The following is a 27,072-nucleotide window of genomic DNA, read 5'->3' on the forward strand; positions in this document are numbered from 1 at the left end:
ATAATCCATGTATTTTGTTACTTATGAGTCCTTTATTATAAATTTGAACAAGTTTAACATAGTCTTTTTACAAATCAATTGTAAACATCTGCTGATTTTTTGCAAACATCCATTTATTTTAACTGAAATATTTTTCAAGTACAGTCAAAAATACAAATAACATATTAAACATGGTACATAGCTGAAAGAGAAAAACAAAGTTGAATTGGCTTAGCAAGTTATTTGAATGTATTGCAATATGCAGATATGTAAGTTGCAAAACTAATTTTTTTTTTCACCATCATGTATCAGTCATTGTACACAATAATCCTCTCCATTTACAAATCACACGGAATATTGAATTATTTTGTTGAAATTAAATTGTCTTTTTCTTTTTGCTACTTTATAAGATACAGAAGTCAGTATTTTATGAATTTACATCTATTTTTACAAATTTCATCCAAAAAAATTAGCTTATAATGGTTACCTTTTTTTAAAAAAAAACTAATTTTGAAATGGGCAAAAATAAAAGTGTGTACATTAGTAGGGAGAATGCACACCACACCCTTATTACTCAATAGTATGGTTTTTGAAAACTGATATATATGTGTAAAACCGTATGTCACTTTAGCTGAAAAATATCACCATTTCACTTGGTAATAAAGTAAAATAAAAAATTAATGTTTACTGCAAAGGATACTTGAGCATTAAGAGAGGTAACAATTAATACCTAGTTAGTTGAGCAACCACACAAGAGCCTAACATGTTTCAAAAATCAAATTTACACTTGACAGTAGAACCTCTTTAAAACAAAACGGGAGACAATTTTGTTTTTGCTATAAAATAAAATTTAAAGTATAGGGGGAAGGGGGGGGGGGGGAAGAATGTAGTTATTTTAGTGTGACCTACAACTGTAGTACTGAATGATTATGTTAGTACATTTATGAAATAAAAGAATTTAACAAAGTATTTTATATTAGAGATATGAAACTCAACTGCCTTTGAATTTTCATTCAGCACTTAACTTGCTGTTAAAAGAATTTTCTTAAAGAAACAGGTTAAACAAACAACCTTGTATTTTTCTTGTACATCTTGCCATTATCAGCAATCTTTAGTATTTGGTGCATAGTTTTGCAGTGTTTTTTTTTTTCCTTCTATAAAATTGTGAGTACTTCCTGTATTTTTCATTAATGATTTGATCAGACATTTGTTTAATCATTAACATAATAAAATAAATTTTGGCTGTTTTAAAAAAATAGAATTTGAATTGTTATTTCTGTCTTTTGAAAAGGAGTTAACATCTGAAAGTGAACAAAAAAATGTAGAGATAAAATTGCCTTGTGTTATAAGCAAACAGTTTGTTTTAAAGAGATTTACAGTATTTAATTACAGAAATATAATCACCCTTCACAAAAAAAAAACATGCTGAATGCTACGGTTTCACTAAGAAACCTGATGTATATTGTATACTGATGTGTATTGGCACACATTTAAGCTCAATGGTAGACATTACCTATGGTCACAGCACCCTTAAGTTTGTGTCAATAACACTGAGGTATCAGTATGGTCTAAGTAAAAACAGTTGACAGTCGCAGCAGCGGGATGGAAGACATCTCTTCTCGCTGAGGAGCTGGGCGCTGGCAGAATCGCGACGAATCGGTCTCTGCAGGAAGGCCATGTCTCTGGAACCAATAAGCACACAATTGCACAAGCATGATGATAAACATCCTTTAAAGTGTCTGAAGTCAGCGCCTCCACTTGCCCCACACGCTGTCAACAAGTTTCACTTCGAAAACATTAAAAAAAAATGCAAACTGGTGAGGACTACCAATGTTCACTAAGTGTGTTCCTTAATGCCATTTCAATACTTTCCAACAAGTTCTATCCATTAACACTTAACAATATTTCCTATTACACTCAAATGTAGCCAAGGCCAAGTAAAGGCAAAATTAAAATAAATGCATAGGTTTCCCATACATTAGTACAACTTTATCCATTCCTACCCAGACTTTTCATAACCATGGTATTGCAGGGCCGATACTTGTCGAAACCACTCGAAAACCAAACTGAAACAAAAGATATGGCAGAACATAATGGAGCTGAAATTGTGCTATGACGACTGCTCATAGTAGCAATATACTTAATCTTTGCAAAACCTGAATTGGATTTAGAACTGGAACATTGCAAACCATTGCTATTCCACCCATGGAGATAGAAGTCCCAAGGAGTGGGTGTCTCGTTCCAAAGTTTAAGTCATTCTTGCAACTGGTTAGGAAAACAAACCATAGCTGTAAAAACGCTAATACTCAATTTCATTTAATAGCTTCTAAGCATCATAAAAATTCCATAATGAAGCGAGTTTTGTTTAATAAAGATGTTAACCCATCAGCAAGAGAACTGCATTTAACTCCATTATAACCAAAATGTTTAGCCATGCAAGTGCAAAAGTGTGAATTCAATCAACATGGCAGAGATAGCACTCTCGCTCCACGACTTATCTCCATGATTCCAACTGATTAGCTCAAACATAAAAATTCACTTAAAAAAAATCAAACAAGTCAACACGCTAGGCACTTGGGCATTCTTTGTATCCATGAATTTTACGTGAATAAGGTTTCATTGACTTAAGTAGCACCTACCAGCAAGAAGCATTTTCATACTGGGCAAAGAAGGAAAAAAGGTGCAGGTATAACAAAGCCCTTGATTACTTACATGCGATGTCCGCTTACAACAGTCGTGGTTCCCGACAAGTCTGCAGCAGTCCCTCTTGGAAGCAGAAGGTGTTAACTGCCGTGTACTCTCACATCATTGGGTAGCTCTTTCCTCTTTCTCAAATCTTCAGTAGATCAAACTAAATCCAAAAAGGTCTTAACACTGAGAATAGAATAACAGGTATCTGGTAGGAGGGTTATGCTACATGGAGAAAAATTGTGAGCGATTCTTTCAATACTTGACAGTAATGTGTAAACATGTAACCTCCTTAACAAGCAAATTCATGCGTTCACATGTTGTAAATTCACATTATCCAAAACTTGACACAAAATTTAATCTAGAATTCTTTAAAATAAGCAGAGCGTGATAACTATATGTAAGGTATTCATTTTATAAATCTATAATACTCTTGACAGGACTAGCCACACAACGCGAGTACGTATTGAATGCATCACATGTATATACATCAACGCTGAGCTTGTGATATTTCCTCCTAGACTTGAATTACCATCACCTGCGTTTTTGAGGTTATACTTTTAAGCACGTTGAGGGTGAACTTTTAGTATGCACGAGAAGTGCATGAAATAAGCACATATTACACAACTGAATTTAGACAGGTTAAAATTCCAACATGCATGCAGAAACTTCTATAGCCTTGAGCCACAATCATCGCTATGGCATACCGGCATGTGACAACTTGGACCTGCTAATATTAACTATTGCGAATATTGGGGAATGCACTAACCGTATTGGTGTGCCAAAGAAAACTTTATGGAAATGAAACTATCCTGAAATAAATTTTGTAAACTTGAATAGTCATAAGATATAATTACAACTTTAACAACCCCTAATTCTGTAGGAACAATTGTGGCATCAAAGATGTATAACATTTTGTGGGTTCTCTAAATAACTACAAATGTGGTGCCATCTTTTTAAGTATTTTTCAAACTTAAAGTTGCAGTCCAAGAGATACATTAAAAATTAAAACAAAATTAACCCAAAACATTTTAACACACATACACATATTTGCTTTTGCTTAAACGACATAAATCAGTCTGTAAATACTTTCTACAAACCTCATCGAGTTGATTTAAACATTTAAGTTTTAACATAATTTAATCATGAAAATTTTTTTTTAACTTGGAATTAAATTCACTCGTCCACAATTTTTTTCTTCTTCAAAATTCCAGAGACTTTCAAAGATGGCAGCACCGTGTTTACACCAATCCGTTCCAATCAAGAAATTACTTCTATGGTGTATGCCAAGAGTTAAGATGTATACACTCAAAAAAAAATTTCCAGGTTAAATTTTTTAATAAGAGTTTTAAATTAATTAAAATAAATGTGCTATTATAGAGCTTTTATTGAAAACAGTAATATGATTATGTACACAGCTACATAATGCAATGTACTGCACAGAAAACAACTCTTACAGGTATTGTACACCCTTGTTATTCCCCATCCTATACAAGGAACATTTTCTGTTGTGCACTTGATATCTGCACAGTACATTCATCAAATATAAAACACTGTCTACAAAACTTATGCAACTCTGTTACATGTCTAATCTCTATCTATAACATAAAGTTACAGTCAGAAGAAAAAAAATTGTCTCCGACTGTATAAACAAAAGTTTTGGAAATATCTGACTTCACTCCAAAAAAAAAAGTTTTTTTTTATATCATTCTTATATCAAACCATCGGACTGCCATAAACCGTTAGCTTAACACACAATATACAGTTCGCAAACTTATTTTGTTTAAGACTACCTTCAATTGTGTCAAGTTTTAAAAAAAATCGTAACATAAAGACAATAAAAGCAAGTACATAACATTCAAACAAAAACCACGAAGAATAGTTCTCTGAAGTAATGGAAGCAATAAGGATAAGTACACAACTGTGCAAAACTGGTATATTAATTTACAGGTATAAGTATACACATTTAAAACACTTTACACATTTTATACATAGTTCACAGCTTCATCAAGTGTCAAGAGTTTGGTCCGTGAGCGAAGTCGCCAAAACGAACTAATCAAGATCAGAGAGCAACATAACTCTAGAATAAACCGTCCAAAAACACAAGCTTGTGAACTATAATTTTTTTTTTTGCTTAAATGCTTTTAAAAATGATTCCTTTAGCAAAAACTACGATAAAATGATTTACACGTGAAAAAGAAGAAAATAACCAGACAGTCTCAGCTTCCAAAATAATATTCCTCAAAGATGATCATAAAATGGTTTGGATGCCAACACAATTGAATCAAGTGTAACAGCTGATTAGAGAAACGTTTACTCACAAAAATGGTTGGAAACTCGCATCGTAACAGTGAATTACACAGCGCATTGCATTGTAACGTCCTGAAAGGAAGTACGGGAGCAGCAGCTGCACATTTAAAAACACTGCGGTATATTTGATATGCATAAGGATTGTTCTCGTGTCTCGCACACTCGTTCAAGACTCCACGCAGGATTACCTTCTGTCCTCTCCTCACTGTACAGCTACCAAACACAACCTACAGTTACATATTTACAAAATCATGCTTGTTCCATCGAACATAACAAGCACATAATCTGTCCACCGTGAAGGGCTTTAAGTGGGTCATCTTATTTGCAGGCCTCTAAACAAAAACAAAACTTTTCAAGTAATAAACTCATTGTTTAGAGGTCCTGAAATAATGGAATTTTTTTTTTTTAAATTGTTATTTTCCACATAATTCAAATTAAAACTATACATTCTGTATTTTAAAAATTTTTTTTTTTTTAGAATTTAAGAAACTATTTTCACAAGAGCTCTGTACTCTTTTTATTATTCAGTACACCAAAATTGATTGTATAATATTTAATTTTTTAATAAATCAAAACCAGGAAGACTATGTCAGACCATACAGACAAATAACTGCTTTGATAGACCTCTATAAAATTATGTATTAAGAAATAATTTAGGTTACACATTTACTTAACAATCTACTGCCTGAAGTACACAATAAATGAATTGTTGGCCATAAATATATCCCATCGTTTGTGTAAAGTTTCGAATGGCATATGGTTTTTTCAGTAATACTATTATGTACTAGTAGTTATCACCAACAATAAAATCCCACAGGAAAATGTTTTAAAATAGGACAAGTACAAGAAATAAAACTCCTGGACACACACTCTGGTATTACAAAATCTACATTCAAATATCTACAAAATCTATACAGAATTTTGCAGCAGATTGAAATTTCAAGTAAACACACTTCATAAAAGACAATATTTTCCTTTCACGCAAGTTGCTCAACAACAACCAGTTGCTCTAGCAGTCATTATAACAAATATACAGCATTCAAACACATGTACAAATATGAGGTATTTGCTGCTTAATTTATAGTCCTTTACAGGAGAGGAAAACCTTGTGAAATCTGGCAAAACTTATTTTTTACCCCGAATATCTCAATTCAAACATGAAATCACAATAAAAATGTAATAATTATACACCACATACTAATTTGAATTTTTTTTTTTCCAAACTCAAGCAAGTTTTTTTAAGAAGTACGCTAAATACCTCATCTTACATAAATGATATACTACATATTTGTACAATTCACAGTTAATGCCCTACAAGAATATCAAATGGATTTTTTTCTTTTCATGCAGGCTCCTGTAGTTGCCCAGCGTGACAAAGGCAGTGCTTTTTCGGAAAAGCAGACCACGAAGATCTACCACCAATGGGCAGAGCCACTGCGTTCTGTAATCGTTGAGTTTCATTTGTTTCGACTTCTTGTTCGTCTTGAGGTTCTCGCAAGTTTTTTTTTGTTTTGTTCAGTGTGTTGACTGCACGAATGCACACCTTCCTGCCCGCGTTGTCTTCAGTTTCCCCACTCGGCCCGTACACTTTCCCCACATCTCGACACTTCCGGCCACCCCCCCCTCCCCCCGCGCAACGCCACTGCTCTTTCAGTGCTTTCCTGGCAATGCTTACGGTCAGCTAGTCACCAAAAATATAACCGCGAGGGGAGGAAAACCTCCGAGAAAATTATCCTGCAAAGGTTGTGGTGGCCGTACGCAGAACTGTACAAGATGTGACAAATAAAAAAAAAAATAAAAAAATATATTTTTTTTTGACATCATGAGGAAATATTACACTGTCATTCTTCTTGATAAACATATTTACAATTAACAAATTTACAATTTACAATTTACAAGGAATACATTCATAGCTGCACACAAAATTACAAAGAAGTTGTTTTTAGCATTAGCACTGTAAGAATAACAGCACAAAAGCTTGAAATAATATATCCTCGTGATATCATTTAAACCTAATAATAATAATAATAATAATAATAATAATAATAATAATAATAATAATAATAATAATAATAATAATAAAGACAAGGAACTCATGGTGGCCTTAAGTATGTTCTGTGCTAGTAAAGCAAAGTGTTCACAAGGTTATGATGAACAGCAAGCAACGTTAGCCCATCGAGTTACCCCATGTTAAATAAATAGAGGTGGAGGTAAAGCAGGAAATAGTAATTTTTTTTGTATAGCTTCGTTAATCACTTTGCTTTAAACAGCAGCTGGGGGAAAAAAAAATTATTTTCACCTGCATCTACAGACACAAACTTTACACACACATCACACCCCATCACCAAAATAACCCTAGGAAAATGCGTAATACAAGTGCCAAATATTGATGTCGAAAACATTAAAAAAAAAACCACTTAATTGGCCATGTAAATAAACATGAATAGTTTTTTTTTCCAAGAGCAGCACACAAATTAAGTTCTTTTCTAAACTTATCCGATGTAGTTAGCAGGAAAACACGCCATCTAGCCACACGATCCGCCACTAACACCCCCGCCCCCAATCCCGTCCGCACAATTGCCCCGGAGGCCAGCGAGAGCAAACAACAGGTAATTTGCCAGAACGTACTGTTGCACGCTTTAGGATTACCCTGAATTGAAAACTTACAATTGAGAATTTTGAAAAGTTTAACTAAAAAAAATTCATCTGACACAAATTTCAAATGTATCACGAAGATGATAGAAACATGCTATACAATTCATCTAGTTCTCGTCCCAAAAGGGTACAAAACCGTAATTGACAGCTATTCATGGAAATAAACTACATAGAATTTTTATTATTTCACGAAACATTAAGTAGATTAAGTCCACAAGTTTAACAGTATTCCATGAAAATATGAAATAATGAACTGACAGTTAACATACTAGTTATTGTAGCCACCACTCATAATTTTGACAATTTTGTTTGCTTAACTTTTTTTTTTTTTTTAATAAGGATCAGAACCACAACTATATTTGCACAGATTTATTTTTATATATTAATAACCAATAACTTTGATTATAAAAGTGTAATACCAAACCTCCATATCCTATGCCTTTGATGGTCTGGGTTTGTTAGTACATAGTTGCAAATTAAAGAACATTGCATTAAAGAACAGGGCTTGACAAATGATAAACGTGGTGTTCCATGTGAACTATACATTACCAACCACAAACTGGTCAGCTAGGTTCAGAAACACCACTGTCCACAATATTAAACTTTAGTTTTTCACGACCGTATCTATTTAGTGTAGAAATAACGTATATAATGTTGCATGAATAATTACTCATTTTCTCTGCACAATACTGAGATTCTTTTAACTTTTCCTCCTACTCTATATGTATTCAAAAATATTAAGAAATTACATATAAAAAAGTTAACATAAATTTTATTTAAGTGAAAAAAAAAATAAATAAATGTGGTGTGCTGCTCCTACACACAAGTATAAGTTTGGGCGAGAAATTAAATGAACTGTCAATGGTGAGTTGAAAACGTAAAAATTAAAATTTTTTTATAATTTATTTGTGTTTCCTTACACTTTTCTGTGATTACACACCCGAAAATCTCGCGGCTCCAAAACCAACAGCATAATGCACGCAGACTCCACAACAGCAAACTGTTTATTTACTACTCACTTTACCTGGTTTATTATTAATTCAAGGTTCTTACAAGGGTATGACAAAATGAACTTTGCCTTTCTAGGGTCGGCATTCGTGCCGGAGTGCTGGATTCGAACCAGCGACCCACGCCACACGAGAGAGGCGCGTTAGCCCGGCCACCGAGAACACCAACACATTTATTATAACTTTCCAGGAAGATTCTCATACCTGATACATGTGCTACTTTTTTAGTCTGTGAGCTGCACACACATGCTACATGTCAGATATTTTCCTTTATCTTAAAAATTATGTGCTTCGTATGCATACGATTGCAGACTATTCCTGATATATATTTTGTAATGAATGACCGAGAATAATAAATTTCAGGCATTCCAACTACCCGGGAGTAAAAATAATAATTAAAAAAGTGAATTAAGAGTGTTTCAGGCCCACGGATTAAAGTATAGTTTTCCATTCTCAAAAGTGTTCTGAAATGAATGACCGAGAATAATAAATTTCAGGCATTCCAACTACCCGGGAGTAAAAATAATAATTAAAAAAGTGAATTAAGAGTGTTTCAGGCCCAGTTATTAAAGTGTAGTTTTCCAGTCTCAGAAGTGTTCTGCAATGCGCGGGAACGGAGCGAGAGCGGACGGGACCGGGCCAGCGGGGCGTCGCGGATCAGGCTCACAGCACAACGTCGGGCAGGGGGGGCAGACACTAGGCCCGCGAGTCGCTGTCGTGCACGATCTTCCTCTCCTTGTAGTAGATCTCCTCCGACTCCTTGTCGCACAGCAGGAGCACCACCCCGCCGAACAGGAAGATGGCCGCGCCCCAGCCCACGCCGTAGGCCCAGCCAAACTCCCACACCGTGCGGTTGCCTGCCCGACACACACGTCACACGTCCGGAGCCCACAATCCAGCAACATCCATGTTGTAAACCTTATCACTAGGGACACCTGTATTTCGCGAATACATTTAGTGTCAAGGTATTTCACAAAATACTGTAGCTTTTCTCCTGTGGTTATTGGCCGAGGTCGGTGAGAGGTGTCATCCCGCTCTTGACGGGGCCAATGAGAATGCGGTCACCGTACTGATGCACCCTCACAATTTGCCATGACTTAGGAAAAGCTACAGTGTTTTGTGAAATACCTTGACATGAAATGAAATCGCGAAAGAACAATGAGCTTTGCCTTTGTAGGGTCGGCGTTCGTGCCGGAGTGCTGGATTTGAACCAGCGACCCACGCCACACGAGCGCGATGCTTTAGCCCGGCAACCGAGGACCCAACCAGGAAGATTCTCATACCCGATACACGAGCTCCTTTTTAGTCGTATGAGCCGCACACCACCAAAAATTTGTTTACATCAAACAGCAGTTTCTGAAAAATTAGACAAATAATTATGAAGTGAAAGTTTGGTTAAGTCAACTACAGTAATTATATCAAAAATTTTTGTTAAAATATTCAAACTATGAAATAAAAATTAAGTGTTTTTCGTTATGAAGCGAACCGAACTTAAACCTAACCAACCAACCTTTCATTTCAGTTCCCATTTGCCTTATTTTCCACAACCTGCTACTCTACATATTGATCCGGAACATTTTCTGATAACTGAAAAATCATGTGAAATCCAATGCAATCAATTTCACGGAAAAAGTTATTTTTTTTTTTAAATGTTGTATTTCCAAATTAGAGATTAAATACGCTCATATTTACATACTTAAAATCTAGTTATTATTTAGTTTTTGTTGTTAATGGTAGCCAGTTAAATTTTATTTTAATACAACAATATTATGAAATTAATTTCTGCTAATTTCATCTGGAATCATAAACCATTATTTACATTTTTTTTTTGAGTTGCAACATCTGTTCTATCATAGTTACATACAGCAAGCAAGATGTGTAACAAACAAATTTTTGTTATTTAGAAATGTTAGTATTTGAGATCAAATATGAATAATTTGCATTTGAAAATTCAATTTATTCGCACAGGGCTAAATAACACCCCTACATGTACCCCTGGTCTATATCAGCAAGGGTGACAGCCACTTATGAATGTACTACAAAACAAATACCACTTCAAAATATTTTTTTCTGCTAACCACCTTTTATAAAACTAATGGGCTTAAATTATCTTAAAAAAAAATATATTCTTAAAAATTATAAGTAACATATAAAAGAGAGAGAATGAAAAGCTTTATGATACAACTTGAACTGCAATCACATTAATTCAAAACTACTGTGCGTTAAAGTTGCCTGGACTCTACCTTCATTCAACTCCGCAGCGAAGCACACGGGGTAGATCACCAAGGCTATCAGAATGGATACCACTGGAAATGAAGAAGAGACAATAAATTTGATAATGCAATGCAAACAAATGTTATCACTACATGCAAACAATAATACTCCTGAGTCTCTGTTTTAGACACTTCGCGCAACGTGAAAATGTTTTTGTTAGACCGTCTACAACAACTAATTCCCAGAAGGCTATCGATGGATGCGTTTCGCCTGACGGATGTCCATGTTGTTTCACAACACATAATATCCAACGGATGTCAAAATGTTGCAACAATTTTTGTGTAACATCAGAATGATGGAAATTTAATTTGCAAATAAACATATTACCAATTATCAACATTGAGAATATCTGAATCCATACCATAAGCAGAAATATTGTTAGTCTTGATTAACTACCTCACTGTATAACAGTTTGTAACTATGAAGAATGTTTAGTTTCAAATAATTAACAGCACTTATAAAATTTTAAACACTAACACTGTTTGAAATGCTTATAGTACAATTTTTTTTTTATCACATTACAATTTTGACAAGCCTGCAAATTTTTCCTTCACATGTGGGCAGGACACAGCAAGCTCAAAAACACAAACTACGGAAGAATAATTAAAAGTCTCTCTCTTACACATTTTTACAAAATATTTTGATATGAAACACATGAAAATATTAATGGGATTAATACTCTTCCATATAGTGTATTATTATTTTTCTAACATGTACCTACCGTCTTCAAACATGTAAATAAATAAAAAAAGTCTCCTCAAAAGAACCAGTAATAATATTTGTTACCAACAGAAAAGCCACTTTAGTACAATTCATCAATAAGTATTTGCTCAATCCACTTGGTATTTTTTTCTAATAATTTGTATGACATAAGTCGCTTAATATTTGTAATATTTGGATAAAATTTCTAGTACCATGTGCACTATGTCAAAATGAGGGCATTAATGAAACTAATTGGTCAAAGATCATGCAACACAATGCTTCATACAATTGCAAAACCAGCTTTGTTGCACAGGTAACATACGTACTCTAAACCAATATTCAGGATGTGTTCCAATTGGCACATTAACTGGATTTTGTCAACAACACGACATATTTATTGCTAATATCATAAACTTCTATTTTTACATATAATAAAACTGAAACAGAGTTGCATCTATATGTGCTATATATTTTTCGAAATAGTGGTAGATCTGCTAAAAGTTAAAAAGTTTTCTATGTGTCTCAATTTGTTAAAGCATTGTGAAATAATTAGCCAATGGATATTTGTTAAAGATTAGCACGATATAATACTTTGTTCCAAATCAACATTTAGAACACTTTTTAACATCGTTAAGTTGCATTGTCTGTCCCAGCCTTTGTAGCATCACAAAGTCTGTCAGAGTGAGGAAAGCTGAGAGAGCTGGTATATTTATAATATTAGTTTAATTTGCTTAAATTTCAAATTTATGAAATTTTTTTAATTTAACAATTGCACTTTTACCAGTGTTGGCCGAGTTAGTACGAAATGAAGCCCGAGAATGTTTACGATCGACTTGGGAGAATAACGTCGCGCCTCTGCTTCAGTAAGAGACACGGAGGCAACTCACGCGACAGCACCATCACGTAGACGGCTATCTTGTAGTACTTGTACTTCTTCATGTGGTCCTTGCTGCGCAGCCCCAGGCCCGTGAGCAGGGTCGCCACCACGTCTGTGACCAGCGTCATGATGCACAGCGCGGCCGCCGCACGGATGTAGGCTGCGACAACCACCACACTGCACTAGCGCACAGCACGGCACAGCTTCTGTCCCAAGGGACGGGTCGGGGAGAGAGTTTGCCCGATGGCCCATGAACTTTTTGTAGACTATAAAAAGTGTGAATTAAAGGGCAAAAAGAAAAAAAATATTATTCTATACCTACCCTGCCAATATTTTTATTTTACTCATAATCTCAGAATAATGATGTTTGCAATGGACATCTTTATCACTCAAGTTTCTAGTGTGTTTGCATGGCATGAAAAAAAACTAATTTTGCCTCGTTATGTTTATAGCTTCTTTTTTTGGGGGTGGGGGAGGGGTAGGTGGGGAGGCAGCTAATCACAATTACTGTCCCAGGCCAGAAAGAGCCTACATCCTTCCCTGGCTGTAGTGGCTGGGGAAAGTACAAAGGGTGTAAATACTTAACATCTGAACACAGATAAATTATTTTTGCTGAATTTTGAAACAATAACTGTACTACTTATATAAGATGTCTTTTTTTTTGTGAAAAAGGGCAAATTTAAGCTCAAAAATATTGTTATGGTTTATTTTAAAATTATAAAATTATTCTGAATGTGTAACATCATAGTTTACTGGTTTATTTTACCTGAATTTGTTACCATGTCATTTTTCCTTACATCTTATACAGGGTGTCCAGCAAACCAGGATAGAAAAATTCCCTGACTTTTCCAGGTTTTCCAGACAAAAATGAAAATTTTTCCAGAAAAATTCAGATTTTCAGATTAATATCTTTCAGAGATTTCTTAAATGAAAGTAACAAATCATTTTCAGTTATGTGACCCAGAAATGCAGAGTTGTAATATTGTGTAGCAATAGCTTCCTTTTCCTTGTCCCAGAATCTGATGTAAATATCCATTTGTTGCATTTGAGCAACTTTGTTTAAACTTTCATCAAAAGCAACATTTAATATGATGACAGTCAACAACATTATTTAACATTTCCTTTTGAAAGTAAGGAGCAAGGACTGACACAATTGTGTATGCTAATTTGGTTTTCTGTAAATGCATTCCTGCAGCTATTTCACTATCTGGAAACATTATTTTGAATAAAGATACACTATTGGCAGCAGACCTAAGAGAAAAATGCTGCATAATGGCATTCAAACACCACAAAATTTTTGATTTTGTAACACTGTCTTTCCTGAAATATTTTTCAACACCTCGAGAACTCACAGACTGGGATCTGCTAGGCAAATCACTATTGTGGGCTTTGAGATGATTTGACGTTACCTGACGAATGAAATTGTTCATTAGAGGCTTGACCATCGAATTTGCTTGTGGTAACTTTAGACACAGCAGTAACCAATTTAAAAAAAATACCAACTGACTAGGAAGAATTCACTGCATTATTTGCACGTTGGTGTTTTTTTTTGGCCTTTCATGTGGCTTGAAAGAGCTTGTTTGCCCATATTACTGAGGAAAACGACAGTCTTGCATAATTTACAAAAAAAATTAAATTTATCGCCCGGCACTTCCGCGCACCAACTAAATGCTGGGTCAAGTAACTATGTAGGATTGAACGATGTTTGAATTTAGACATTATTCACAGAAATTGTAGAGGCCTAGTCACAGCTCCAGTAAAATCTAGCAGAAAGACCGTGAAAGATTCGCAATAAACAAAGCGTAAGTTTGTATGCACATCGCTACAGTGTAAAGAAATATGCTACATTTTATAACTTCCTAAGATCACAGCACTAAAATTCATAAGTATTTTGGCTATGATTAGAGTACAAAAATTTCCAAAATAATATTTGTATCTTTCAAAGAAAATTATGTTTGGCAATCTGAGAGAACTGACGAAACGTGTAATCAAACGGAGGAAACTGCAGTAATGGCGCCAGTGGTCGGTTCAGCCAGCTTCGGTAACCTTCGGGTACACTCGACAACCGCCAAAAGTATGGTATGTTGTAACCCAAAATATAGTACTGTAGCAATATATTAGGCATACTAACTATGAACAGTAGCTAACAAGTTTACAAACTATGGTATTATCTGTCCCCTTCCTAACGTTGGGTGCGGTATTATCATCAAAATACGGTATGCATGTCATACATACGGTAGGTATTTAAATTTATAGACTTCATGAAAGCAGTACGCTTGTATGTCGCAAGTCCAGATACGTAAAGGAAAACATTAGTTTAAATATGATTTGATTTGTCAAATAGTAAAACTAAAGAGTGTATTCTGTAAAACTTTGAGAAAAACCTTCATGATAAGCGAGTGGTTAGTGGTTTTGGTCATTTCCAGAACTTTCACAATTTTTCCTGAATTTTCCCTGACTTTTCCCTGACCACCAAAATTCCCTGACTTTTTCAGGTTTCCCAGGTTTCCCAGGTCGCTGGACACCCTGTTATAACATCAATCACGTTTAACAAGTCAAAACGTGCAATCATAAGAGCAGATGCTGGAACCCACACCTCCCCGAGCTGGCTCCAGCCACTACAGTACTAGCTACGTAACAAGAGCACAGTGTTTCTGTGTTTCCAGTCTGCTTGCCGAAAGAAAAAAATATAACTATAGTAAAAAGGTTTTAAAATATGCTGCCAATAAATATTGAAACTACTACTTAAAAAAAAAAAAAAAAAAAAAATACATTCAAACAGTCAAGCCGAAATTGCTAACATTAATATCTGCCTGTTTTGTTTTTTTAAATAGCAGAAGACACGTAGAATACATCTAGCTAACAACCAAAAACCAACAGTAGTTTTCAGTGCATCTTTAGTAAATATCTGAGAGTTGGCACAACACAAAGACTGGACATGTGGGGTGCCGAGGGACAAGGAGAGGAGATGAGAGAAGAGACGACACGGTAAGAGAAGAGAAGACACGGTAAGAGAAGAGAAGGCAAGAGAAGAGACGGTAAGACAAGAGAAGAGAAGGTAAGAAGAGAAGAGAAGGCAAGGGAAGAGAAGAGAAGGTAAGGTAAGAAGAGAAGGTAAGAGAAGGTAAGAGAAGAAGAGAAGGTAAGAGAAGGTAAGAGAAGGCAAGGTAAGAAGGTAAAGGTAAGGGTAAGGTAGAGCGCGCACGCACCCACGTCGCGCGCCTGGTAGCAGTCGGGGGCGGCCTGCACGTTGAAGGGCAGCGGCACAGGGGCGTCGTCGGCGATGCAGTGGATGAAGAGGCCCTGGCGCCAGCCCGTGGCCATCAGCCAGTCGGTGGAGGCGAGCGCCATGATCATCAGCACGATCACGATCAGGCCGCAGATGAAGGCTATCACCTGCACACACACCCCTCACACTCCACACTTTCACACTGGCGGCATGACTCCCTCTCCCCATCCCTCAAACATATTCACAGTTTCCTTACCGTAGTTTACCAAACTCCGTAAGTATTATTTTACTGCAGTACTGCAGGTTTTCGAACCACATATACGTACTAAACATTTCAATCAGAAAATGTAGTTCGACCCTCCCCTGATCCACATTCTGGATCCGTCCCTGTATCAGGATGCATGGGCTGTCCAGACAACCCACAGTATGTCGCAGTCGCTCCTGAAGATGGCGACTGCACGGTCGAACCGAAACTTCGGAGATGATTTCTCCAAAACCTGACGGGGCTAATCTATCACGTCACGCCAATTCATGTGTAGAAATGATATAACAATTATATATACATGTGTTATTTCCGATCATTTTTCAAAAACAAATAAATTGGTCGGAGCGAGTTACGAAATCAGGACGTGTCTCAAGAGATAACAAGCTCACGGTACGCATCTTATTATTCTGTTTTATATTTCGTCTTTACAGGTTTCCCTACACTCCGGGCTACTGCGCACAGGCTCTCCACCACAAACATGTCTCCTGCTCTTTGCGACTTCCTCGCGGTGAACAACAAGCAGAGAGCGGGACATCTCCTTCAACATGAAACGGCGAGAAACTGATTTTTTGACGTGATAAAGTCTTATAAATCGATGAACGCCGGCTGTACGCACGAAAAATTGTCATTTTCCGCCTGAGCCGAGCGTGCAAGAACATGCCAACCAAACCGTGCGAGAAAAAAATCTTCTACAACATCAAACAGGTTAAGGCGGGCTTTTTTAACTAATTGTTCGTGATTATTTTTAAACAAATTATTTAAATTAAACTTGCAAGAAACTGTAAATAATATTTGAAAATTCAAAAAGTATGCAATTTTTCATTAATGTTTTCTTATGGCGTTATCACGTAAAACTATCGTCCGTAAACCGATTTTACAGACAACGAACACCCTTTTTTTTCCTCTTACAGTATATCACAGCAGCTCCGTGAGTGAGTGACTCTTCCCTTCACGGACGGACGGACGGACAGCAGCGAGAAGAGAAGAGAAGAGAAGAATGTCTCGCCAATGATTCAATCAGAGCAGAGACTCGCCGCGGGCAAATGGCAGTCGGAGCCAGAAGTGTAAATCTCAGTGATTCACTCCGCCCGTCACGCCTGCCAGCCCTGGGGCAGAGGGGCATAAACCACCGGCTAGCTGCCCGCGTCGAGCCGTGACAGCCCCGCTGTGGAGGGGGAGAGATGGCAGTCACAATACAGCACTGGCTGGCATGCGCGTCCAGTCCCACGTGATTGGCTGGCGTCTCGTCAAGTACATCTGTGCCATCTGTGCGAACGTGTGCAGGCTTGGTTGCGATCCATCTCTACTCTGTGCTTCATACAAGTCGTCAGTCAAAACGTCATCCAACTATGAACATAAACGCCAAATATGATGTCTCGAAAGAAAGTTAAAAGTCATCGGTAGAGACCTGCAAAATTCGCGGTTTCGATGGCCTTCAGGATAGACTGCACATACCCCTGTACACTCGGGCAAATAACGCAAGTTCATTGGCTGCCGACTTGTAAGCTGGTTTGTCTGTGATTCGATCCTTCTTTGGTTGAGGGTTTATAACTGGTTGAGATTCGTCCATATGAACAGTAAGCCAATAGCAAAATTAGCCAAGAGGTATGTGTGTTTGAATTCTAGACTATCACCGAATGAATCGGCGAATTTTGCAGGTCTCTAGTCATCGGAAACAGTAACGCAATAGTATGTGTCTTCTTCGTTGACTTGTTTTGAATCAGTGTGTAGAATAGACTGAGAAACACATTGGGGCGTATCCTTTACAGGGTAGGTCGCTATCGGGAAGTACTCTACTCTCGCAAAAGGGACGTCAAAATTGACGACCTGAAATTCGCGCTCTCTTCTTGTACGAGAAAATAGTACCGAGGGTCACTTGTACACATTTAAATTTAAATAAAACAGTTAATTTAGTTTCTTAGTACAACTTGGTTTATATTTCCACTTCAATGTTACATGGGTTTTTTTACGAGTGAAAATATGTAAACTTTCGATTGACACACATTTAGTATTATTTTTTAATTCGCATAACACTTACAAAAAAAAATTATGTCAGTCGCCATTTTTTTTCCTTCAGAATTTTAAGATAGAGAAGTATCTTTACATTCCAAACGGTGCTTTTATAGCCTTTAAAATTAATATATTACGGATAGTTAAAATTCTTGTCTGTTCCTAAAACAATCTGCACCACATCCTGTAGGTATGTAAAGACACCTGCGCTTGCTACATGGAAACTATGTCGCTTCCACAGAAATTACGGAAATACTAAGAAAAAATAAGTGTAGGCCTACAGATAATCCATTGCATACTAAATAATAATGTGAACTGTAGGCATAAAAACGTCCTTAAAAATATTTTCCTTTTTACTAAATGAACACTAAAAAATTACAATATTTTTATATTCAATTTTATGTATGATATTACGAACTTACGTAAAATGCTGAGTCAATGTTATTCAGCAAATAAAAATTACTATACCGAAACTGGCGTAAACTCATTTTTTTTTAGGATTAAATATTTTCTAAAATAAACAACTATTATCTTTGGGGGAAAAAAAGTATTAAGTGTGATTGATTTTTAAGAGCTTTGTAAAGTGCAACTATGAACACCCTGGCCTGCTAGTACTGTACATATGCAGTGCAAGAGAACCAAATAAAACATAAGTTTTGTCTATCTCTACAACACAACGGCTCACTTAAGTCTTTACTTAGGAACGGTCCATAATACCCTCTAACATCTGGAAAAAGGGGGGTTGTCTGTGAAGTCGGTTTACGGACGATAATTTTACGTGATAACGTCATAAGAAAAACATTGATGAAAATTGCATACTTTTTAATTTTCAAATATTATTTACAGTTTTTTGCAAATTTCATTTCAATAATTTCGTTTAAATATAATCACGAACAATTAGTTAAAAAGCCCGCCTTAACCTTTTAGAAGATTTTCTCGCACGGTGGTTGGCAGGTTCTTGCACGCTCGGCCCAGGCGGAACGTGACAAAAAAATTTTTGTGCGTGCAGCCGGCATTCATCGATTTATTAAGACTGTTAGCACGTAAAAAATTGTTGGAAAAGTACCTACCAATCTGCAGAAAATAAATTGTGCAACGTATATGAAACTATGTTAAATGTTGGCAATGGAAAGGAGGAGCCCTACTAACCACTATTGCACGGAGCCATGCTTCGAGCTCGGCTGACAACAGCAGGGAGGGTCTCTCCCCTCAGACAGAGGGGCGGTGTCTCCGGTTAACGAGTTCTGGCGGCTTCCCCGCGCCGATAGGGGTTGGCAGGCTTCCCAATTAGCTGCCCGCGGGGGAAACTGGGGGAAACTGTCGCGAGGGAAGACAAAAAGAGATGGCTGCGCGCTCCCAGGAAGTGCAGCGTCAACTCTTCGCCAAGAGACGGTCCATTACCCCCCCTCCACCTCCTACCACTTCCCCTCCTTCCCCTTCAGCCGCGAGCCAAACAAATCAGGCCTATCACCGCGACCAGCCACCCTTGAATAGCCATCAATCTAAAAGGGCTGAAGCTAAATTATAAATTCTCACCTAAAATTAAAAAAAAAAAATCAAGAGGGGAGGATCATTTAAATAGGAACGAAATTTTATTAATAATACTGTAACCCTCAGCAATTGACCACGGTGGTCCCCCTCTTGCCTTGGTTACTTATTTAAATTAAGCTGAAATAAATGCAAGTTGTTTATACAGTATGAATGTGAAAGATTGGAAATTTTAGACACATTTTATTTTTTACAAGAATGATAAAATACAATCAACTAATGCCAAAAGTATCATGAAACAATTACTGAATTGATTAAGGTTCACACGCCTTGTAAAAAAAACTCACGCCTATATGGCCACACATGTTTCTTAAACTGACGTATCTACAAACAAGTTAACATTGAAACTCGTTGCAAGATCTCTCACGAAGTGCAACAAAAAAGAGCAACTACCAGCTTTGCATAACTGAACACAAGTTCAAGGTCAATACTAAAAAGTACGATCGCCCGTGTACATTGGGCATTAATTCGCTACGAGCCCAAACATTGCTAAATCTCACAAATTAAATTTGACATCGACTGCCTGTTGACTAAAATCAATGAGTCACATCAAATACTCTAATCACTTGTTTTACAACTTACACATTACCAGATTGCGAATGCTGAACCCAACATTACCAACATCGTGAGCTAAAGGACTAGTATACAGGCTACACTATAGTCAAGCACGCCTATACTCTACAATGAACCCCGGACCGTCACGAACAAAGCGTGGTAACATAAAACTATAAGGCTTCTGAACTATCATAAACAAGCAATTACAATCCAAACACTTAAGGATTAAGGCGAATATAGCTTGTCACTAGAGACCTGAAAAATTCGCGGGTTCGTTTCAGTGTTATGCTAAAATTCAAATAATTATACCTTTGTGCTGCTTCTGTAATTGGTTCACTGTTAATCTGGTGGACTGAGGGCCAATCAGAGACCCTCACTCATAGAAGTGTCGAATCACAGGCCATCCAGTCGAGACGACTAACAAGTCAGCAGCCAATGAACAGTTGGTATTTGCCCGAGTGTGTAGAGGATATTGGAGTCTGTCCTGGAGGTCATTGAACCCGCGAATTTTTCCGGTCTCTACTTATCACACTCAACAAGGTTACATGAGACCTATCTTGCTCTCGATCACAACGAAAATGATCAACCTCACTTTAAGCTTAGCTTCATAATTCCTGTCGCTTCAAGAGCTCGACAACGAAGAATCCCTTCAAACCAAATCTACGATATCGCTAGTACGCATGCGCGCAAGGGAAAGGAACAGACACAGGAGGGGAAGAACACAAGTCGTCCCGTGGCGGGCATTAAAAAAAACAAAAAAAACAAACAACGAAGCCTCTCCTGGCTCCTGGCTCAAAATGGCGCCTGTATACCACTACACATGCATGATCCACACGACAGTGCTGCTCCTAGCGTGCGCACAGTAAATCAGTAAACACGGAAACTGTAGTCCAGTGGCTGCGGTGACTGATGCAATCGGTAGAATAGGTCTGGTTCCTAGTCAGCCGCATTGCCCGACTGTCCATGCCCGTCCACGGCACCAATCATGGGCAGCGGCGGTGCTGTGGGACTTGCGTTCAAATAGCATTTTAAGGGCCACCCGCATAACTTCTTTAAAGCACGGGAAAAAAAAAATCTTTCATTACACATTAATCTTAAATTCTTCGCCATGTAATGTTACGGCCCCGCTCAGATATCACAGTCTCCCTGTGTAAAAAGATAAATAAAATTTATTATTATAGTCATGTGTTTGTGTTGTCCCATTTTATTGTTGAGTTATTATTGTGTTTTGTAATATTTGTTAAGTGCCCACCTGTTAAAGGCTGACTGTTGGTAGGCACTCAAATAATTATAATAAATAAATAAAAATAAAAAATCACGAGCCAAGTGAAATGGGGGCATGCCAACGGCTCGCTCTACAGTATCACTCGCGGGGTTGATAACTGCGCGCCATGGACCACCAGCCCGGCAAAGACGACTGGCCTTTGTCCGCCTGCCTTGCGCACACTGGCCTTTGTCAGTTCTCAGCCAGCCGGTGGGCGCGTGCGAACGAACAAAAAAACAATGACAAAGGCCAGGTCGGCGCCCGGTCAAAGCCCCTACGCCCGTCAGTGTTAATTAGTTCGATAAGAGCGCGTGGGAGGGGAGGTGCGGCTCCTTTGACTCGCTGTTCCACGACCCCTGGGCGAGGGGGGACTTCAAACGCCGACCAGGCAAGTAATTATGAAGCGCAGTCGCAACCCACCCCCTCCCCAACTCAACCCAACAAGGCAAACTTATGCAGGCTCGTTACAAAAACAATCTCGCCTCTTTACGGCGAGAGGTGTCGTAGTGCCGAAGTAGTAGTGGCAGAAGCCTATTCTTGCCACCAAACATGGGCCTGTGCGCAAGTGTGCATGTATGCAAGTATGCAAGCGTGCAAGTATGCAAGCGTGTAAGCGTGCAAGTATGCAAGCGTGTAAGTATGCAAGCGTGTAAGCGTGCAAGTATGCAAGCGTGCATGTATGAAAGTATGCAAGTGTGCAAGTATGTAAGCATGTAAGTAAGTATGCAAGTATGCTGCGTCGTTTCTACTTCCCCCTTACCGTCTAGTCCTCTACCGGTTTCCCCACCACGCCCCTAACTATTCCCCTCGTGCGATCGGAATTTTCGCAACGCTCGAAAAATTGTAGCCCCCCCCCCCCCCCCCCCCGAGCAAAGAAGCTTCACTTCAAAAATAATCGGCGAGAACACCAGGCAACCCTGACCGGAACCAACTCGCGAGCCCCGAGGCATGTGTGTGTCCGGGCGAGACCGGCCTATCTGCGCGGCGTGTGCGTGTGCGTGTGCGTGTGCGTGTGCGTGTGCGTGTGCGTGTGCGTGTGCGTGTGCGTGTGCGTGTGCGTGTGCGTGTGCGTGTGCGTGTGCGTGAGGCAGTGTGAACGGTCGGGGAAAAAAAGGAAGGAAGAAAGAAAGCAGCCAGAGAGAAGACTTTAAAAGCTATACGAAAGAGGCGGAAAAAGCATTCCAACATCACAAACAGCAAAAAAAAATTCAAACGCGAGCAGAGAATTTGAAATGGGGAGTTTGGATGGATGCACGCTGAACTAAAAAGTCGCAACTTATCCTCTTCCCCCCCCCCCCCCCCCCCCCCCAAATCCAGCATGTACTAAAAAAAAAAAAAAAAAAAAAAAGGAACGCTTCGCTTTGAAGAGTTTATACGTAACTCAATACACACGATAGGTCGACAAATTCTGTAGCTGGGACCGGATAGCGTCGGCAAAGAAGGAAACAAAGATGGCGGGGCAGGCTTCCCTGCGCGCGCCGCGGACCGGAAGGGCGACTGCACCGGAAGCGGGGGCGACAGGAAGTCCGGCACAGCCCTTGTGCTTGTTCGACGAAGGCGTGGGTGCCCCGCCCACCAGGGCAACACCCCGTGTGTGCGTGTGTGCACAGCTTCAGGCGAGACCGCACCATCGCAGAGCTGTTTCAGATGAACGAGTGGTGTCTGTGTATTTCGGTTCCCAGATTTACTTTTCAAAACCCGTATTTTTTTTCGAAGCGTGAAAATGGGCCAGAACGCGTTAATTTCAGAATAATTTTTCAGGCATGAAACATCCGATGGAAGAGTCTTTGGAAACATTCAGAGATCTTGCACTATCACATTTTATCTTCATTCCCCCGCCATGTGATGTTACAGTAACTCCTCAGATGCACTGGAGAGAAGACTGCGCGCCAGTCCAGAGGAGACACACAGATACACCCCTGACCAGACGGGCTCTGAGGCCACGAGATGGGGAAGCCTACGATTCACTCGTCCTTCTGGACATACCCGAATATTCACGTTGGCAAGCCTTCTTTCAACAGACGAGAGAGCCAAACCCGAAATTCCCCGAAGTTCATGCTCGCTTTTTTTTTCCCCCGTACCACAACAGGTGTATTTATTTGGGGGAAACCGTTTACATGATTTCACAGTATCTTTAATGTACCTATCCTAACCAAATCAACCGTCCACAGTGTTTTAAAGTATTTATAATGTAGCTAATCTAACCTTTTTGACCATTAGTTATCATGAGTTGTATATTTATTTACAATGAACCAAAAAAAAAAAAACGAAGATGCAGTATCGGACGTTTGGCTCTCTCGTCTGTTGAAAGAAGGCTTGCCAACGTGAGTATTCGGGTATGCCCAGAAGGACGAGTGAATCGTAGGCTTCCCCACGAGATGCATGAGGCGTGGCTGAGTGATCCACGGGGAGGGGGCATGTCTCACATCGTGCTGGCTCCGACGAACCAGCGACGACACGTCTAGTTAGATGTTCCCTGCGCCGTCTCGCCTGAGCTGTAGACGTGCTCCGGAAAACACACGTCGCTCTCAGTTTCTGCGCGGCGCTAACCAGCAAGCTTCCGCCAACTGATGCATCAGACACTTCCATTTTCCTTATAGAAAATTAAATGCTCGGATTTCGTTTTTTATGTAATCATATATATTCGTGATCATGTACTAACTATGTTAAGCTATCATTAGGTTTTAAAACGACAAAAAGTCCAAGCATCAAGAAGTTTTCGGGAAGTAGATACAATCGATAGTTAAGTGTCGAAATTGCGTCTACTCGTGTCATTTTAAGTCTGCCGACGGCTGATACGCAAACAGCTCGTGCATATTGCACTAAGCTTTCAATACTCGATAGTATGACAGCTGTTAATTTGTTTATCCCTAAAGGTAAATTGGCAACTGTGATGTATATTACAATCGTGTGAATTTTAACAGACGATTTGCGCTATCAGGCATGATTTAAAACAAAACACCACACAAATAAGAATCCAGGAAAGCAGTGATACTACAATAAAACATGCAGATCAACAAGTCAGGGGTGCGCACGGCAATCTTTGAAATTCCAATAATAAAAGACAATAATTGAGAAAGAATTAACGCATTAGGATTGCAAAAAAATATTATTGGTTATAATGAAGGTTATCGTTGATTCCTTGCTGTTGTGTCGTTAACATTGTTTTAACACTTTTGATGTAAAAGAACCTGGAATTCAAAATCGATTCCCAATTATTTCGATACTTTCGGGACTCGACATCGCCCGCTAAGGTTGAACTAACTTGCTGCATTCTGGCGAGGCGACAATGCAGGGAGAAAGGGGGGGGGGGGAGAGAGGGGGGGAGAGAGAGAGGTAGAGAGAGAGAGAGAGAGGGGGGGGAGAGAGAGAGGGGGGGGAGAGAGAGAGAGAGAGAGAGAGAGAGAGATGTCGGCGCGTGGTTGTCCAGCCAGTGTTCTTTAAATAACGATATCATTGCTTTCAAGTTACTAAAACGAAGAAATGTTGTTTCAATTTAATAATTCTGTGATTTCGCATGCGTTAACATAATTATTTGTTTAAATCCCCCCCCCCCCCCAAGCAATTGTTAGCTCGAATGGTCTAACTTCTGTGAACAGACACCCACTGATAAAATTGGTTGTCTGTAAAGTCGGTTTACAGACGATAGTTTAACGTGACGTCATAACAAAACATTGATGAAATGATTGCATAATTTTATGAATAAAATTCTCATTAATTCAAATATGTTTAATACTTTAACGAACAGATTATTTTAACTATAACTTTTATACATGTTTGCTATTTAACTTCTTCCAATCTGTGTTATTGTGTTAAGGATAGGACGATAGGAAAAAAAAGGAAACGAATGGGAGTTGTTTCAAGTTTAATGTGCCTCGAAAAAGTCAAATCGATGGTTTGTTCCAATCGAGTGGAAGAGAGGTAGATGCGGCGCAAGCGTACAATGAGCGTAACGGGACAATGAGTCATCCTTTCTCGTGCGTGCAGCCGGCGGCGTTCATCGATTTATTAGACGTTGTCACGTCAAAAAAAAAATATCAACATCTACACGTAAAAAAAAAATGTTGAATGAAAATGCACTTTTTTGTGCGCTACACAATCCTCCGTGTCATCATTAACTTAGCGGTGCAGGCGACCACTTAGTTACGAGCGCGACCCACGCCAGGGGAAATTGTTTGCGAAAAAGGAAAAACAAAGGCGCCGGTACGCAGAGATCCCGCCTGCGTTTAGCTATTCCCGGCCCATTAGTCCCGCAAGTAGAGGGGGGAGGGGCAACACCGCTAACAAGGTGCGCCTTCGCTCGTTACCGCGACACGCGAGGTGCATGCTGGGAGGAGAGCCCGTTGCCAGGCGACGGAGCGACGCAGATACAAGTACAAACGCGACGTGTGACGCCATCTGTCGGGGTGGGGTCAGCACTTCTTGGGGGGGTGGGGGGGGGGGGGGGGGGGGGGAGTCCAAATCCAAAGTGTTTGGTTTACAACGTAAGCAAGTAGTCCGAAGTAGCTTGGCTTCTGGGTTGTAGCCGCGTCATTGGCGAATAATTCACCCGACGTTTCTGGTCGACAATTGCGGTCGCATCCCTGATAATGGGGGATCAATACCACGCAAGATATCTTCTTGCTGGTTATTTGCTCTCAACGCATGACACGTACTCGAGAACATACAAAATAAAAAAAATAAATCACCACCCGACATACTACACGTATTCCAAATGACACTGCAGCAAGACTATTTCATCTAACCAACTTATAAACACTTACCGAGGATATTTAAACGTTAGAATCAGCTGGAATGCACTATTAAAAACTGGCTTTTTTTTTATTTTACACTTGTGAGCCACTAGAAGCTACGCCATGCAGAGAGAGGCACTTCCAACTGTGATTTGTTAGCACGCAGGCAGACCACAGAGCAGCAGTAGTGGATCCTCGACACACGAGTCAACTGCCGCAACTCGGCCTACGTTAAAAGCAACTGGGCCCATCTGAGATTCTGGGAGTGGCCGACACTAATGGGAATGAGAGGAGTGGAGGGGAGGGAACTTGAGAGTGACAAAAAAATAAGGGGGGGGGGGGGGGGAACTAACTCTTAGTTCTTTTGGCGAGTCGCCCACAACTGAATAACAGTATGACAGTTGCCGCTGAGTATACAATTATTTAATTTAGTCAGATAATCTAGATAAACTAATAATGAAAATCAATACACTGAATTTTTATTCCAAATTATACACACGGGAACATAACATCACAAAACGACCAGGAGACTACTAAACCCTTCACATACACTCCCTGCCAGCGACAATGGAGGCTTACAAGTTTATAAACGCAATTTCATTCACTTATATCCACAATAACTTTATGTTTTAAATGATTTGGAACAGTGTTCAATATCAATCATTATGTATCAGATTTAAAAAAGCACATATACAATTTTTATTTAATAGCTGTTTTTTTCATCTCGTGAAAATATCGTTGCATGATGCGCGCACATCGTAAAAATTCATTCCTTTTTGTTTTCTTCTTATCGCGCCTGAGTATAAGTATGTATCGCATATTTACAGACACAGAATTCCAAAATTGTCTGATGCTGGATATATCATTTAAAAAAATAAATTGCTAAATTCTGTCTTTGCTACACTGTTTACCTGGGGAATCTCTCAGCATTACGTCTGTAACACAATATCACGTTTAAAATTTTAAAAATCGCCAA

General features: G+C 38.8%; 1 protein-coding gene across 7 annotated transcripts in view; it reads right to left on the bottom strand.

Moving 5' to 3' along the window:
* Positions 1-4,034: 4,034 nt before the first annotated feature.
* LOC134537087 (transmembrane protein 47) overlaps positions 4,035-27,072 on the bottom strand; it is a 107,090-nt gene continuing 84,052 nt past the window's right edge. For all 7 annotated transcript variants that reach the window (XM_063377355.1, XM_063377359.1, XM_063377357.1 and 4 more), the window contains 4 exons: positions 15,702-15,888; positions 12,503-12,652; positions 10,883-10,945; positions 4,035-9,496 (listed from right to left, as the gene is read on the bottom strand). In XM_063377355.1, coding sequence (XP_063233425.1) covers positions 9,336-9,496; positions 10,883-10,945; positions 12,503-12,652; positions 15,702-15,888 — 561 coding nt within the window. In that variant the 3' untranslated portion in view covers positions 4,035-9,335. The remainder of the gene's footprint in view (positions 9,497-10,882; positions 10,946-12,502; positions 12,653-15,701; positions 15,889-27,072) is intronic.

The sequence above is a fragment of the Bacillus rossius genome, chromosome 11 (assembly GCF_032445375.1).
Source record: "Bacillus rossius redtenbacheri isolate Brsri chromosome 11, Brsri_v3, whole genome shotgun sequence".
NCBI lineage: Eukaryota > Metazoa > Arthropoda > Insecta > Phasmatodea > Bacillidae > Bacillus > Bacillus rossius.